The sequence below is a fragment of the Salmo trutta genome, chromosome 11 (assembly GCF_901001165.1).
Source record: "Salmo trutta chromosome 11, fSalTru1.1, whole genome shotgun sequence".
NCBI lineage: Eukaryota > Metazoa > Chordata > Actinopteri > Salmoniformes > Salmonidae > Salmo > Salmo trutta.
This window is the reverse complement of record NC_042967.1, coordinates 3,995,156-4,008,719: the sequence shown is the minus strand read 5'-3', so window position 1 is coordinate 4,008,719 and position 13,564 is coordinate 3,995,156. Positions and strand designations below refer to the sequence as shown.

General features: G+C 43.6%; 1 protein-coding gene across 2 annotated transcripts in view; it reads right to left on the bottom strand.

Annotated features, from left to right (window-relative positions):
- LOC115202106 (double C2-like domain-containing protein beta) overlaps nucleotides 1–13,564 on the bottom strand; it is a 45,457-nt gene that overhangs the window by 21,739 nt on the left and 10,154 nt on the right. For both annotated transcript variants that reach the window (XM_029765995.1, XM_029765994.1), the window contains exons 3-5: nucleotides 12,653–12,732; nucleotides 11,426–11,500; nucleotides 1,277–1,386 (exon numbers count right to left, since the gene is read on the bottom strand). In XM_029765995.1, coding sequence (XP_029621855.1) covers nucleotides 1,277–1,386; nucleotides 11,426–11,500; nucleotides 12,653–12,732 — 265 coding nt within the window. The remainder of the gene's footprint in view (nucleotides 1–1,276; nucleotides 1,387–11,425; nucleotides 11,501–12,652; nucleotides 12,733–13,564) is intronic.

Here is a 13,564-nt window from a genome sequence, read left to right as displayed (position 1 = left end):
TACAGAATAAAAATATTCCAAAACATGCATCGTGTTTGCAATAAGGCACTGAAGTAAAACTGCAAAAAATATGGCAAAGAAATTAACTTTATGTCCTGAATACGGAGTTAAGTTTGGGTAAATTCCAATGCAATACATCACTGAGTACCACTCTTCATATTTTCAAGCATGGTGGTGGCTGCATCATGTTATGGGTATGCTGGTCATTGGCAAGGACTGAGGACTTTTTTGGGATAAAAGTAAATGGAATAGAGCTAAGCACAGGCAAAATCCTAGAGGAAAACCTGGTTCAGTCTGCTTTCCACCAGACACTGGGAGACAAATGCACCTTTCAGCAGGACATTAACCTTGAACACAAGGCCAAATATACACTAGAGTTGCTTACCAAGACGACATTGAATGTTTCTGAGTGGCCAAGTTACAGTTTTGACTGCAAGACTTGAAAATGGCTGTCTAGCAAGGATCAACAACCATCTTGACAGAGCTTGAATAATTTTTGAAAAACTAATGTGCAAACATTGTTCAATCCATGTTGGCAATGCTCTTAGAGGCTTACCCAGAAAGACTCACTGCTTTAATCACTGCCAAAGGTGATTCTAACATGTATTGACTCAGGGGGTTGAATACTTATGTAATCCAGATTTAATAGTGCTTTTATTTTATATATTTTTAACAAATGTTTGAAATTGTCTTCCACTTTGACAGAGTATTTTGTGTAGATCGTTGACAAAAAATGACATTTAAATCCATTTTAATTCCACTTTGTAACGCAACAAACTGTGGAAAAAGTCAAGGGGTGTGAATACTTTCTGAAGGCATTGTATGTGTGTGTGTGTGTGTGTGTGTGTGTGTGTGTGTGTGTGTGTGTGTGTGTGTGTGTGTGTGTGTGTGTGTGTGTGTGTGTGTGTGTGCGTGCGTGTGTGTGCCTATGTCTGTGTATATCCCTGAGGCATGTGTTTTACATTGCTGCATTATCATGACGGCACCAAACGCACAAACAAACACAGACGCACAAAGTTGCCGCGCTCGACCTACATCACTCCAGCGCTCTGTATCAAGAGCACTTGAGGAATGAGGGGGCTGAGACTCTGAACGGGAGCCAACACCTGAGTGGGTTATCGCGACGACTGCTAATGGAACAGTTGGCCAGTGTGTGTGGCAGTCCGCTGGATAATTAATTGGCCAGATGGCCCTCTGGGAACCGTTGGCAAGTTGTTTTATAAAATATGCCAGTAAAACATACACATAGGAGTTGTAGATCTCTGTAGTTCAGTACCTGAGGGTTTTGGTGGTCATGTCGATAGCGGTGATGCCGTGGTACATCAGCGTCTCGCTCCACACCGGGTTCAGAGTGTTCTTCAGTGTTTTGGTGCGGAGCTTGTTCGCCTGCAGGGGACGAAAGTGAGAAGGAGAGAGGGATGAGAGATGGAAAGGGAGAAGGGAGGGAAAGGATTGGTTGAAAGAGGGACAGAGGAGAGAGAAATGAAAAGTATAGAAAATAGTGGGTGTGGGAGCATAGGGGAAAGAAATGGGGGACTGAGAAAGTGCCAGGTGGGAAGAGATAAGAGAGAGAGAGAGGTGAGGCAATAAGTTGGAGAGGGAGAGGGCAATTGGGGTGGAGTAAGAGGGAGTTGAGATGATAGAGAGATATGAGGGAAATAATTAGGAAGGGAGAGAGACACACAGAGAGGGTAGGATGAAGAGAGGAAGTGATAGATAGAGTGAGATGATACAGCAAAGGACAGAGAGAGACAGAGAGAGCGAGAGAGAGAGGAAACTTAATTTATCTCCTTCCCCCAGGAAATGGTAGACATCTGCTCACCTACTTTCTAGAGGAGAACAGGAGGACGCGAGGCTTCCCCGCGTCACCTGTCTGTCTGTCTCCCCTAGCCTGTCGCTAGCACCACTACCGGCCAGACCTGCAAACAAGCACTGCGCTAACGCTAACACACCACACCTGTCAATTATCCCGCGCTAACACAATTAGCATGAAATATTTAAGAAGAAAGGCCCAGCGTTAGCGTCCAATAATGCCACGCTAACTTCCCCTTCATGAATGATTGAGAAGGCAGGGTTATTACATTAGCCAGCTCTAGCTACTATTTTCCATTATATGCTGCCTCCAGGACGTGCTGCTGTTTTACATATTTCATTTATTTTCTTGGTTACACAACGGCTGTTTCTTGTTTTGATGCCGAGACCAGGCACGCTTCCTCACTTACTCAGTCTTGAATGCCCACACACATACACATACACAAACACACACACACACGGACACACATGCACACGCACGCATGCAAGCAAGCACGCACGCACACACACACACACGTGCACAAACACACCAAGAGAGCGGAGAACTGGATACTCTCAAGCCGCTCAAGCGCGAGCCTAAATCCCGACTCCCCGGGGCATTCTGGTGCTCCGGAGCTAATTACCTCTCTCTCTCCATCCTTCTGTGTCTCTCTCTCTCTCTCTCTCTCTCTCTCTCTCTCTCTCTATCTCTCTAAACCTTTCTCTATCTCTCTCTTTCTTCCTCAAATCTCTCCCCGTCTCTCTCTTCCTCATTCCTCCCTACCTCGCTTCATCTCTCTGCCTCTCTCTCATCCTTCACTCTTTTTCCCCTTCTTTCTCATCTCCTCTTTTCGATCGACACCCCCAGGTACATCCTGTCCAAAACAGCATATGGAGTCATAAAAAACATCACCTGCCTGGCTCCATCTCTCTTTCTCTCCCCTGCCCCTTTCCCCCGTCATCAATGCTGTTACATGTTTCCCTAAATATTTCATTCTTAGCCTCTCCCTCTCTCCGCATCCGTCTATATGGACCCTCTCCCTCTCTTCCTCTCCCTCTCTCCCCTGTTCCCCGAGCTCACACACACAACTGGCTAAGACTGTGACTCAGAAATCTCATTCTCCATGCGCCACAATTAGGACAGGGAGCAGATGAGAACGTTGAGCCCGGGAAGATACCTAGAACCACTCTCACTGCTCTCTCTCTCTCTCTTTCTCAATCTTTTCACCTCTCTCGCACTTTCTCTCTCGGTTTCTGTCTCTGCCGTCCTCTCTCTCTCTCTCGCTCCCTCTGTCTTTCTTTCTCCCTCTCTATCTCTCTCTCGTCATCTCTCTCTCTCTCTCCGTGATGTGTGAAATGTGTGAGTGCGTGTGAGGAGGAGAGAGTGTGTAATGGTGTGTGTTTTGTTTTTGTGCATGAGAGAGAGAGAGTAAGTGTGTGTTTCTGTGGAGGTGTGTTTAGTCAGGTGTTTCTGTCCATGTGAGTCCGGCGGTCCTTTAGTATGAGGAATCAGCTTGTGCCCCTGTATGTGTGGAAGCTGGTGTGTGAAGGAGTGGGTATCTATGTGGGAGTCTCTCTCTGTGTGTGTGTGTGTGTGTGTGTGTGTGTGTGTGTGTGTGTGTGCGTGCGTGCGTGCGTACGTGCGTGCGTGTGTGTGTGTAAGTAAGAAAAAAAATAGAAAGGGGAGAGGGAGAGTGTGTGCTCGTGCCTCTGTGTGTGCAAGATGGTGTGTACGCGCGCGAGTCCCTCCCTGCCTGTCTGCCAGCCCGCCTGTCATCCTCTGTTTCACACTCACGTGCTCCCCACTCCTCGGCGGCATAGACTCATGTGGTTGATATTTACCAAACGGGGGTTTGTGGGTACTTACGTATGTGCTGACGTATATCCCCCCATCTACACTCGCCTGTTGACGTGAGTAGTGTAACAATCTGCGCTGTTTCCATGACAACCACCTGCTGCTGCCCTCCCCTCATCCATCTCCCCCCTCCTAGTTCCCTCCTTCTCTCACCCCTTTACCTCCCGCCCTTCTCTTGGCACTGTGTTGCTATTTCAAGGTCATAGAGGGTCACATAGAGATAGAGAGATAGTGACAGAGATGGGACGGAGGGCGGGATGGAGAAATATGGTGTGGAACAAAAGGAGGAGGGGGGGAATTAACAGAAGCAGACCTGGTGGCTTTTTTTGCTGTATTTTTTGGGTTCGACCACAGACATTGTGTTTATAATACCTGTCTGGCTCTGTCTCCATGCGGCTATCACAACTTACTTTGATGTTGACCCAAACCCAAGATGGCCGCCAGCAACAATCAACCTGAGAAGATTGTGTGTCAGCTGCCAAACCTCCCAACCATTCACAAGAACAACAACTCCAAAATCTAAACAAAGCCAGTAAAATGGGACTAAAACATTGCTGTGGAGCACAGAGAAATGTCACATTAACCAGCGAAGTGCCAAAACAACTCCTTTTCAATAGTCAACGTAGAGTGTCAACATGCTACATTAGCTAGCTAGTTACATTTAGCCCTAAAGCCAAAGCCCAGTTTTTTCCAAGTATATGGACTAGCCAGCCAAATAGAAAAAGTAGAGAGACAGAGTTCCCGGGCTAGGGTAAAACAAATTTGCAGAACAAGCTCTATTTTGGTGGCCTCCACAGCTAAATTATTGAATAGTTTTTATTTTATTTAACTAGGTAAGTCAGTTAAGAACAAATTCTTATTTTCAATAACAGCCTAGGAACAGTGGGTTAACTGCCTTGTTCAGGGCAGAATGGCATATTTTTTACCTTGTCAGCTCAGGGGTTTGATCTTGCAACCTTTTGGTTACTTGTCCAACACTCTAACCACTAGGCTACCTGCCGCCCAAAACTTTAATGACTTTAACTCCCAGGTTTGGAAAATAAGTTGTGGTATTGAATAGAAAGACATTCATTTACAATTAAATTGACTGAAAGTGTATGAATTCAGTCTGTTGTAAAAAGACACAAAAAGGAAACTTAAGAACGGGAAGCATAGAAATAGCGCACATAGAACATATTTACTGCTTCTTAGACTTGCGTTCAATGAGAATGACAGATCTAACAAAATTCTATGTGAATTTGGTAGGGTCGCCCAAAAAGTAAAATTTTGCAGGTTTAAACCTGTCTTCTCTTGAGATGAAAACCATTTACAGTTTTACTGCAAAAATATGAATTGCCACAATTATGTTTGTTCTTCAAATATGTATTTTACTGGCTCAGCTGCTGTGGACACTTAGGGTAAGGAAACCAATGTGTCAATTTGGATTGACCTTTAACAGTTTGGCCTGTCAGGAGAGGGGGCAGGATGTTTGTGAGTCACAGAGTTGGTAGGGGTTCAGTCCTGTCAATCACTGTGCGTGGGACTTTGAGGGAAGGTGGTAGATTAGTAATTTGGTCAGAAAAACTAGTTTAGTTTTTTCTTTCAGTGTAATTTATTGTGGCAAAACTACATCTCAAAAACGACAGTTGAAGTCGGAAGTTTACATACACTTAGGTTGGAGTCATTAAAACTCGTTTTTCAACCACTCCACAAATTTCTTGTTAACAAACTATAGTTTTGGCAAGTCGGTTAAGACATCCACTTTCTGCATGACACAAGTCATTTTTCCAACAATTGTTTACAGACAGATTACTTCACTTATAATTCACTGTATCACAATTCCAGTAGGTCAGAAGTTTACATACATTAAGTTGACTGTGCCTTTAAACAGCTTGGGAAATTCCAGAAAATTATGTCATGGCTTTAGAAGCTTCTGATAGGCTAATTGACACCATTTGAGTCAATTGGAGGGGTACCTGTGGATGTATTTTAAGGCCTACCTTCAAACTCAGTGCCTCTTTGCTTGACATCATGGGAAAATCAAAAGAAATCAGCCAAGACCTCAGAAAAAAAAATTGTAGACCTCCACAAGTCTGGTTCATCCTTGGGAGCAATTTCCAAACGCATGAAGGTACCACGTTCATCTGTACAAACAATAGTAAGCAAGTATAAACACAATGGGACCACGCAGCCATCATACCGCTCAGGAAGGAGAAGCATTCTGTCTTCTCGAGATGAACGTAGTTTGGTGCGAAAAGTGCAAAATCAATCCCAGAACAACAGCAAAGGACCTTGTGAAGATCCTGGAGGAAACAGGTACAAAGTCTCCATATCCACAGTTAAACGAGTCCTATATCGACATAACCTGAAAGGCTGCTCAGCAAGGAAGAAGCCACTGCTCCAAAACTGCCATAAAAAAGCCAGACTACGGTTTGCAACTGCACATGGGGACAAAGATCGTACTTTTTGGAGAAATGACCTCTGGTCTGATGAAACAAAAATAGAACTGTTTGGCCATAATGACCATCATTGTGTTTGGAGGAAAAAGGGGGAGACTTGCAAGCAAATGAACACCATCCCAACCGTGAAGCACGGGGGTGGCAGCATCATGTTGTGGGGGTGCTTTGTTGCAGGAGGGACTGGTCTACTCCACAAAATAGATGGCATAATGAGGGAGGAAAATTATGTATATATATTGAAGCAACATCTCAAGATATCAGTCAGGAAGTTAAAGCTTGGTCGCAAATGGGTCTTCCAAATGGACAATGACCCCAAGCATACTTCCAAGGTTGTGGCAAAATGGCTTAAGGACAACAAAATCAAGGTATTGGAGTGGCTATCACAAAGCCCTGACCTCAATCCTATAGAACATTTGTGAAAAAGTGTGTGCAAAAAAGGAGGCCTACAAACCTGACTCAGTTACACCAGCTCTGTCAGGAGGAATGGGCCAAAATTCCCCCAACTTATTGTGGGAAGCTTGTGGAAGCCTACCCAAAACGTTTGACCCAAGTTAAACAATTTAAAGGCAATGCTACGAAATACTAATTGAGTGTATGTAAACTTCTGACCCACTGGGAATGTGATTATTATTATTATTATTATTATGAAATGTCACATTCTTAAAATAAAGTGGTGATCCTAACTGACCTAAGACAGGGAATTTTTACTTGGATTAAATGTCAGGAATTGTGAAAAACTGAGTTTAAAGGTATCTGGCTAAGGTGTATGTAAACTTCCGACTTCAACTGTACATCTGGTCTACTCTTTCAATTTAGTTTGTTTGGCAAAACCTAAGAAAAAATGTTGTGTTCTGTCAAGTAAACACGTTGAGAAACAACAATATAGAATTGCAGGAAAGTGGTTTTAAAAATGCTGCTGTGTAAGTGACGTAGTACGCCAGGAACATACTGTATGTATACTGTAGCTAAAAAAGTAAGTGTATGTTGTGTAGTAAGCTGTTAGTAGCCCATGTGTCTCACCCTAAGAATTTGGTCCCTCTCCACCTCAGAACTTAGCCTACTGTTCTGACTTGGTGGTGCACATGTAGCCTATAGCCTGTTTTAGAGAAATGTCATCATCGAATATTGTAAGAGCTTTCATTGTCTGCTTATGTTCCCCCGTTATTTATCCTACGGTTCTGACTTGGTGTACAGGGAGAATACTGTAAGAATGGCCCATGTTCTGAATTCTGTCGCTGTACATTCCCAAAGTGCGGAACGAATAGGCATATCATCCGTCTCAGCTCACTCATGTCTTAATCGAAATCACGGCTTGACTCTTATCCGCTCATCATTCCCTTATGCCATAGTCTCCATTGTTATATTGCTTATACATGTACAGGTCTATCGGTTTGGTATATTATTCATCATCTTAGGCTATGTTAGAATGATGCATTTCATTGTTTTGCTTACTTTGCGTAGCCTATTATAATACACTTATGCGGTTCTCTATATACCAGACCATCATACTATGTGATGGTTTGTAACCATGTTTGCCAGTGACAATCTCTTCGCATTCAAATACTTTTGTTCAACAAAAAGTTCATGTAATTCCAGTTCATATTGCAAGCGTTGTTGCAAGGGTTTTTTTGTTTGTGCAATGCGTTGTCTTTGCATCAGTACATTGTCTATAAAAGTGGAGCCCCATGATTGTATTTTCCTTACTTTTAAGACCACACAATAAAATACTTCAAATGGTATGCTAGCAGCTGAGATACCGTTGTTTTCTCTCTCTTTCTTTCTCTCTCTCTCTCTCTCTCTCTCTGTGTGTGTTTGTGGTGACAAAGAAGACTAAAGTTAAGGCCTCACCATCTTGCTGGAATTTATCTGAACTAACATCTATCTGAATTTCTCTTACAGTTTGAAAGTGCTGAACGAATAGGCACTTGCTCATACATAGAGCTAAGTGTGATAATAAACATGATGAATTTACAGAACCTAAATATAATCATGTTCGTGTATGGTTCAAAAGTCGGCATTGGTTATTATTGAAGGAGAATGCTTATAGACTTACACAAATCCACAAGGAGTCAGTAGTAGCCATATTTACTTAAGCAAGTCAGCCATATCAGCTATGTTTTTTTAAAAAGCAGTAAATAAGGCTGACTGAACTGTTTCGCTGCCAGACGACGCCCCGCTGATCGCCAGGTGGTAAGGATTCACTCCATGGTGCTGAAAGGAAAGTTTAGCTGACGGGACAGCTTTCTGTAGGCCCTAACAGTTCGTGGGCACTGTTTGTCACTGTTATAACGCATTAAATGTATTGTTTAGTGTTGTGTTGTGTAGTGGCTTTGCTGGCATGCATCTTAAAAACAATTGGTTGAGTTTTCCCCACCAGGATTTGTGTGCTAAAATTTCCACTGGACGCTTTAATCAAATCAGTAGGCCTATAGCAATAAGTATCATGACATTAACTTTACTAACCTTCAATCTCTTTTCTTTTATCATATTTTGGAACAGAATGAGTATCTCTCTCCACTATCTATTGTTCCTGCAGTGACGATTGAATATAATATATCTGCAGATAATCGCCAGAAAGCGGTAATAGCCTGCCCATATGCAAATTAGGTAGCCAAATGAACGGCTATTTCACCGATGCGATTCGGTTCCGTTTACAGATAATATACATCTAGCTGGTTTTGTATGCATCGTCAAGTCCGCAAGGCAGTGTCAGGTAAGGTTGGGGGGGAAGTGGTGTGTATTTTTGCTAACAACAGCGGCAGCGCACACTCTAATATTAAGGACGTCTTGAGGTTCTGCTCGCCTGAGTTAAAATACCTCATGATAAGCTGTAGACCATACTATACACCAAGAGAGTAGCTGTCTATTTACCACCACAAACCGATGCTGGCACTATGACCGCACTGAACGAGCTGTATAGGGCAAATACTAGCTGTATCAGTCTTCACTGATATTTTCAACCTCTCCCTGACCCAGTCTGTGAAACCTACATGTTTCAAGCTGACCACCATAGTCCCTGTGCCCAAGAACGCTAAAGTAACCTGTTTAAATGACTATTGCCCCATAACACTCACATCTGTAGCCATGAAATTGCAAGGACAGACGCTGGAGATGAGAAGCAAGTACAGGGAGTGAACATTTAATGAAACAACGGACATATAACAAAACAAGAACAGTGTCTGGACAGGGGGAACAAAACGACATTACGACAATAATGCTGACACAGGGATCTAACCGAGGAACAGACAGATATATGAGGGGAAATCAACGAGGTAATGGAGTCCAGCAAGCGCTGATGTGCGTAATGATGGTGACAGGTGTGCGTAATGATGGGCAGCCTGGCGCCTTTGAGCGCCAGAGAGGAGGAGCGGGGGCAGGCGTGACAGAAATGCTTTGAAAGGCCGGTCATGGCTCACATCAACACCCAGACAACCTGGACCCACTCCAATTCGCATACCGTCCCAACAGATCCACAGATAACGCAATCTCTATTGCACTCCACACTGCCCTTTCCCACCTGGACAAAAGGAACAACTATGTAAGAATGCTGTTCATTGACTACAGCTCAGCGTTCAACACCATAGTGCCCTCCAAGCTCAACACAAAACTAAGGACCCTGGGATTAAACACCTACCTCAGCAACTGGATACAACAGGAACAGGATCCTAACTGTCTACCTGTACTTCCCCATACCTTTTCCTGTTTGCCGGAAAATGGCTGCTGGCTAAGGACGCTGCTGGGACATATGCAACGTTTACTTTTTCACTCTTTACTTGAATTGCTGTTTAAACCGCTATTGGAATTGAGCAATTTTACCTGCATCTTGGTTTGTCTTCTCCCAAACTTTGACTGCAGCCAACCACAGTGCACAAGAATAGCACAGATACCATGAGGCAGAACAAAGAGCAGACTGACAAACCAGGAGTTTCCCAGTCATCACTCGCTTTGTGACTGCCACGCGCCTGTCCTATCAATAGATCACTAGAATATGCATATCGTTCATTCTAGCGGGAGAAGACTATACCGACGTTTCCGTCTAGCTAATTGAAACTTTTAAATGAAAAGAAGCCTAGTTAGTTGAAAAAAGTAGCCAGCTGACAATAGCTGTGTTCGAATACCCATACTAACATACTGTATACTACATACTTAATGAGTATATACTACATACTATATACTATTAGTTCATTTTAGTATACTGTAAACGAGCGGTATCCTTTCAATTGAGCATACTAGCTCTTCGCCTGTCTACCGGAAGTTAATGCTGTTGCTATGCAACCTCTTGCTAGCTTGTTAGTATAACAAATTACTAGCTAGACATTTTATGACTTCGGGTGTGTTCTTAAATTCTATCTGGAGTGCCATAGAGCACTCAGAGTGTGCTCTGGGCATTCGTAAATTCAGAGCGTTGTCAGATGGTCTGTTTGTAAATTCAGAGAGTTTCGCTCTCGGAGCGCACACTGGACGCTAGGGCCGAGGAGTAGGGTTGATTCGAGCGTTCTAACCTGACAATGGCAGTCAAGCACTCAAGCTAACGTTGGCTAGCTTGCTAGCTATTTCCAGACACAAATGAGAGAACACCTCACTCTGACAATTTCACTCGCCCTAGCGATGAATTTGTATCCACTCTCGTTGGACTTCGGCCAGCATATTTTCCAGCATTTTCTTCAAATCTGAAAACGATGTGAAGCCACACCCATTTTCTGAAGAATGTCATTATGGGCCCTAAAAGTACGGGAATAGTGTCCACTGCTTGTATACTTCATATTTTGGCGAATGTAGTACGACATCCGGGAGCTTTTGGCATACTAACTATATCCATACTATGACCAATAAGCATTCTATATACTCAATTTACATCACAAATAGTACAGTTAGTGCGGTTAGTATGAATATTCGAACACAGATAATGAGTCTGTTATCATCTGTTTAGCCGACCGCTGGTGTTTATGGAAAACACTAATTAAGCCCAGTGCTTTGGCCAACCTCACAGGTGGTATTGTCTGTCCAGTAAACAGCAGAGAAGCACTCCAAAATCAACATATTATCCACAATATACGCAACTGGAATCATTTCAAAATGTACTATGTCCATGAAAGTATGGCAATCATTTCTAGGAATCTTAAGTGCCACGCTATCGCAAAGCCGCAGTACTTCAAATTCGTTTTGGATTACAGTAAGCACTCTCCCGTCTATTCGATACGTGGCGGTGGTTTGGGTAGGACCATTTAGCGCTTCACTGTGAGGCAAGCTGTTTCAGTGGAAAGAAATACACACACACACGACTAATAGACTGGGTACCACTAATGTGGAAGATGATGAGGGATAGGAAGGTTGTAGTGACCTTGCTTGCTCCAGGCAGGAGGTGGAGCTTGACGTATGGATCGGCCAGTCCGTTGGAGTCCATGGCCTTTAGTCCCTGTGGAGACACGCACACACACAGGCATGGTTACAGATGCACGCACGCATGTGCGCGCGCACACATACGCAGACACACATACGCAGACACACACAGTGAGAGACACACACACACACACATACACACACGCACAGACAGAACACACTTGGTCAAGGTTTAGCTATCATACACATGGCATACAGTCATACACCACAGGCTGTACGCCAGACAAGGTCAGGGCATGACAAAGAGCATTATGTCCTTTGGTGTTCAACTCTACTCTTGTTTTGTCTATTGTGTCGCATGCCATTCTACTCAACTCGTTTTCATTCTACGTCCATCATTTCTCAAGCTAGTCTGTTTATATGTAGGTGTGCCAGCACTACCAATGCTTTCCATTGGGTTAGGGTGCTTATCTGGGTATAAACATAGTCAATCGCCTTCCAAAAAAGAACAAATGATAGCAACTCCCTGATATTACATAAGTAGGAAGGCACATAATTACGGCTGATTCCCAAATCGCACCATATTCGCTGTGTAGTGCACAACTTTTGACAAGGACACATATAGCTTTTGTCAAAAGTAGTGCACTTTATAGAGAATGGGGTAATACTTGGGACGCACTTTTAGTCAGGGTATATTATTGAATGGGTGCATCTCAGCTTCACATCTTCCATAATACCCATAAGGAGTATATATTGAATGTTTGCCTGGTGTGGGCTGAATGCGAAATTTATCTTTCTAGCCCAGATCGCATCAATACTCAACTCTGCCTCATTGTTAAGAGATACATCTTGGTTCTTTCTCACAGAATTCACGGGAATCGATTGTTTAGTTTTACAGCTTATCTGGGCACCCTGGAGTTCACCCTGCTCTTCGATCAAGAGAACAACTGTCTACACTGTACAAGCACCATTGTCTTCATGACTTCATGGCTTGATGTGCTGGGTTAGAGCTAAGCCTGTCTCCGCGGAAAAGATATGTAGAGTAACTTTTGAAGCTTCAACGCTAACCTAAGGCTTGCAGTGGATTGGATGGCGCTTAAGCTAATTTCCCTTTGATTCTTGACGCTTTGTGTGGAGGGGACGTGGCTTAGCTTAGGCTTGGGGTGTAAGTGGAGTCTTGTTTTCAAGCTTAGCCCTTGACGGAGATTAGAACAGTTGAGTTTATTACCTTGGCCTTGTGGATTGTACAGTGTAGACAGTTGTTCTCGTGATCGAAGAGCAGGGTGAACTCCAGGGTGCCCAGATAAGCTGTAAAACAAAACAATCGATACAGACGATCCATTATTGGCAATTAGTTTGGCCCCTGGCTGTGAATACAGCCTAGATAAAAGTGTGTATAAATGAATTGAATGCACATAAACAAATATGCATGCACAGATGGCCACACAGATGCATGCACAGATGGCAACACAGATGCATGCACAGATGGCCACAGAGATGCATGCACAGATGGCCACACAGATGCATGCACAGATGGCCACACAGATGCATGCACAGATGGCCACACAGATGCATGCACATAAACATAAACACCAACACACACAAACCTTCCACCCCCCCACCTCCCCAAAAACAAAAACCTGTAACTCCAGCCTCCTGCACAATTCTGGAATCTGGATACGCCGATGCTTATTTTCCTGACACTCTCTTAAAAAACACACCTTGTTTGTATTACTCGCTGTGAGTGGAAAGAAAAAAGAGGCTTGAGGACTGAATAACATTACTCTGACACAGCAAAATAAATCACACAGTGTGTGTGTGTGTGTGTGTGTGTGTGTGTGTGTGTGTGTGTGTGTGTGTGTGTGTGTGTGTGTGTGTGTGTGTGTGTGTGTGTGTGTGTGTGTGTGTGTGTGAGCCCCTCTGTCGGAGAAACTCGGAGCGAGCGACAACGAACGCGTGACAATGACGGTGGAGAAGATGCTCGACTCACAATTACTTCCCTTAAACACATGCAGTGCCAGCTAACACTGAGAAATGTACCCAGAAAGTGGTTTTGACACAAACAAATGGCGACTTCGAGAGTCGGGATTAAACCGCAAGAATATTGAGGCCCGTGTTTGTTTTCTGATGATTAACTAGG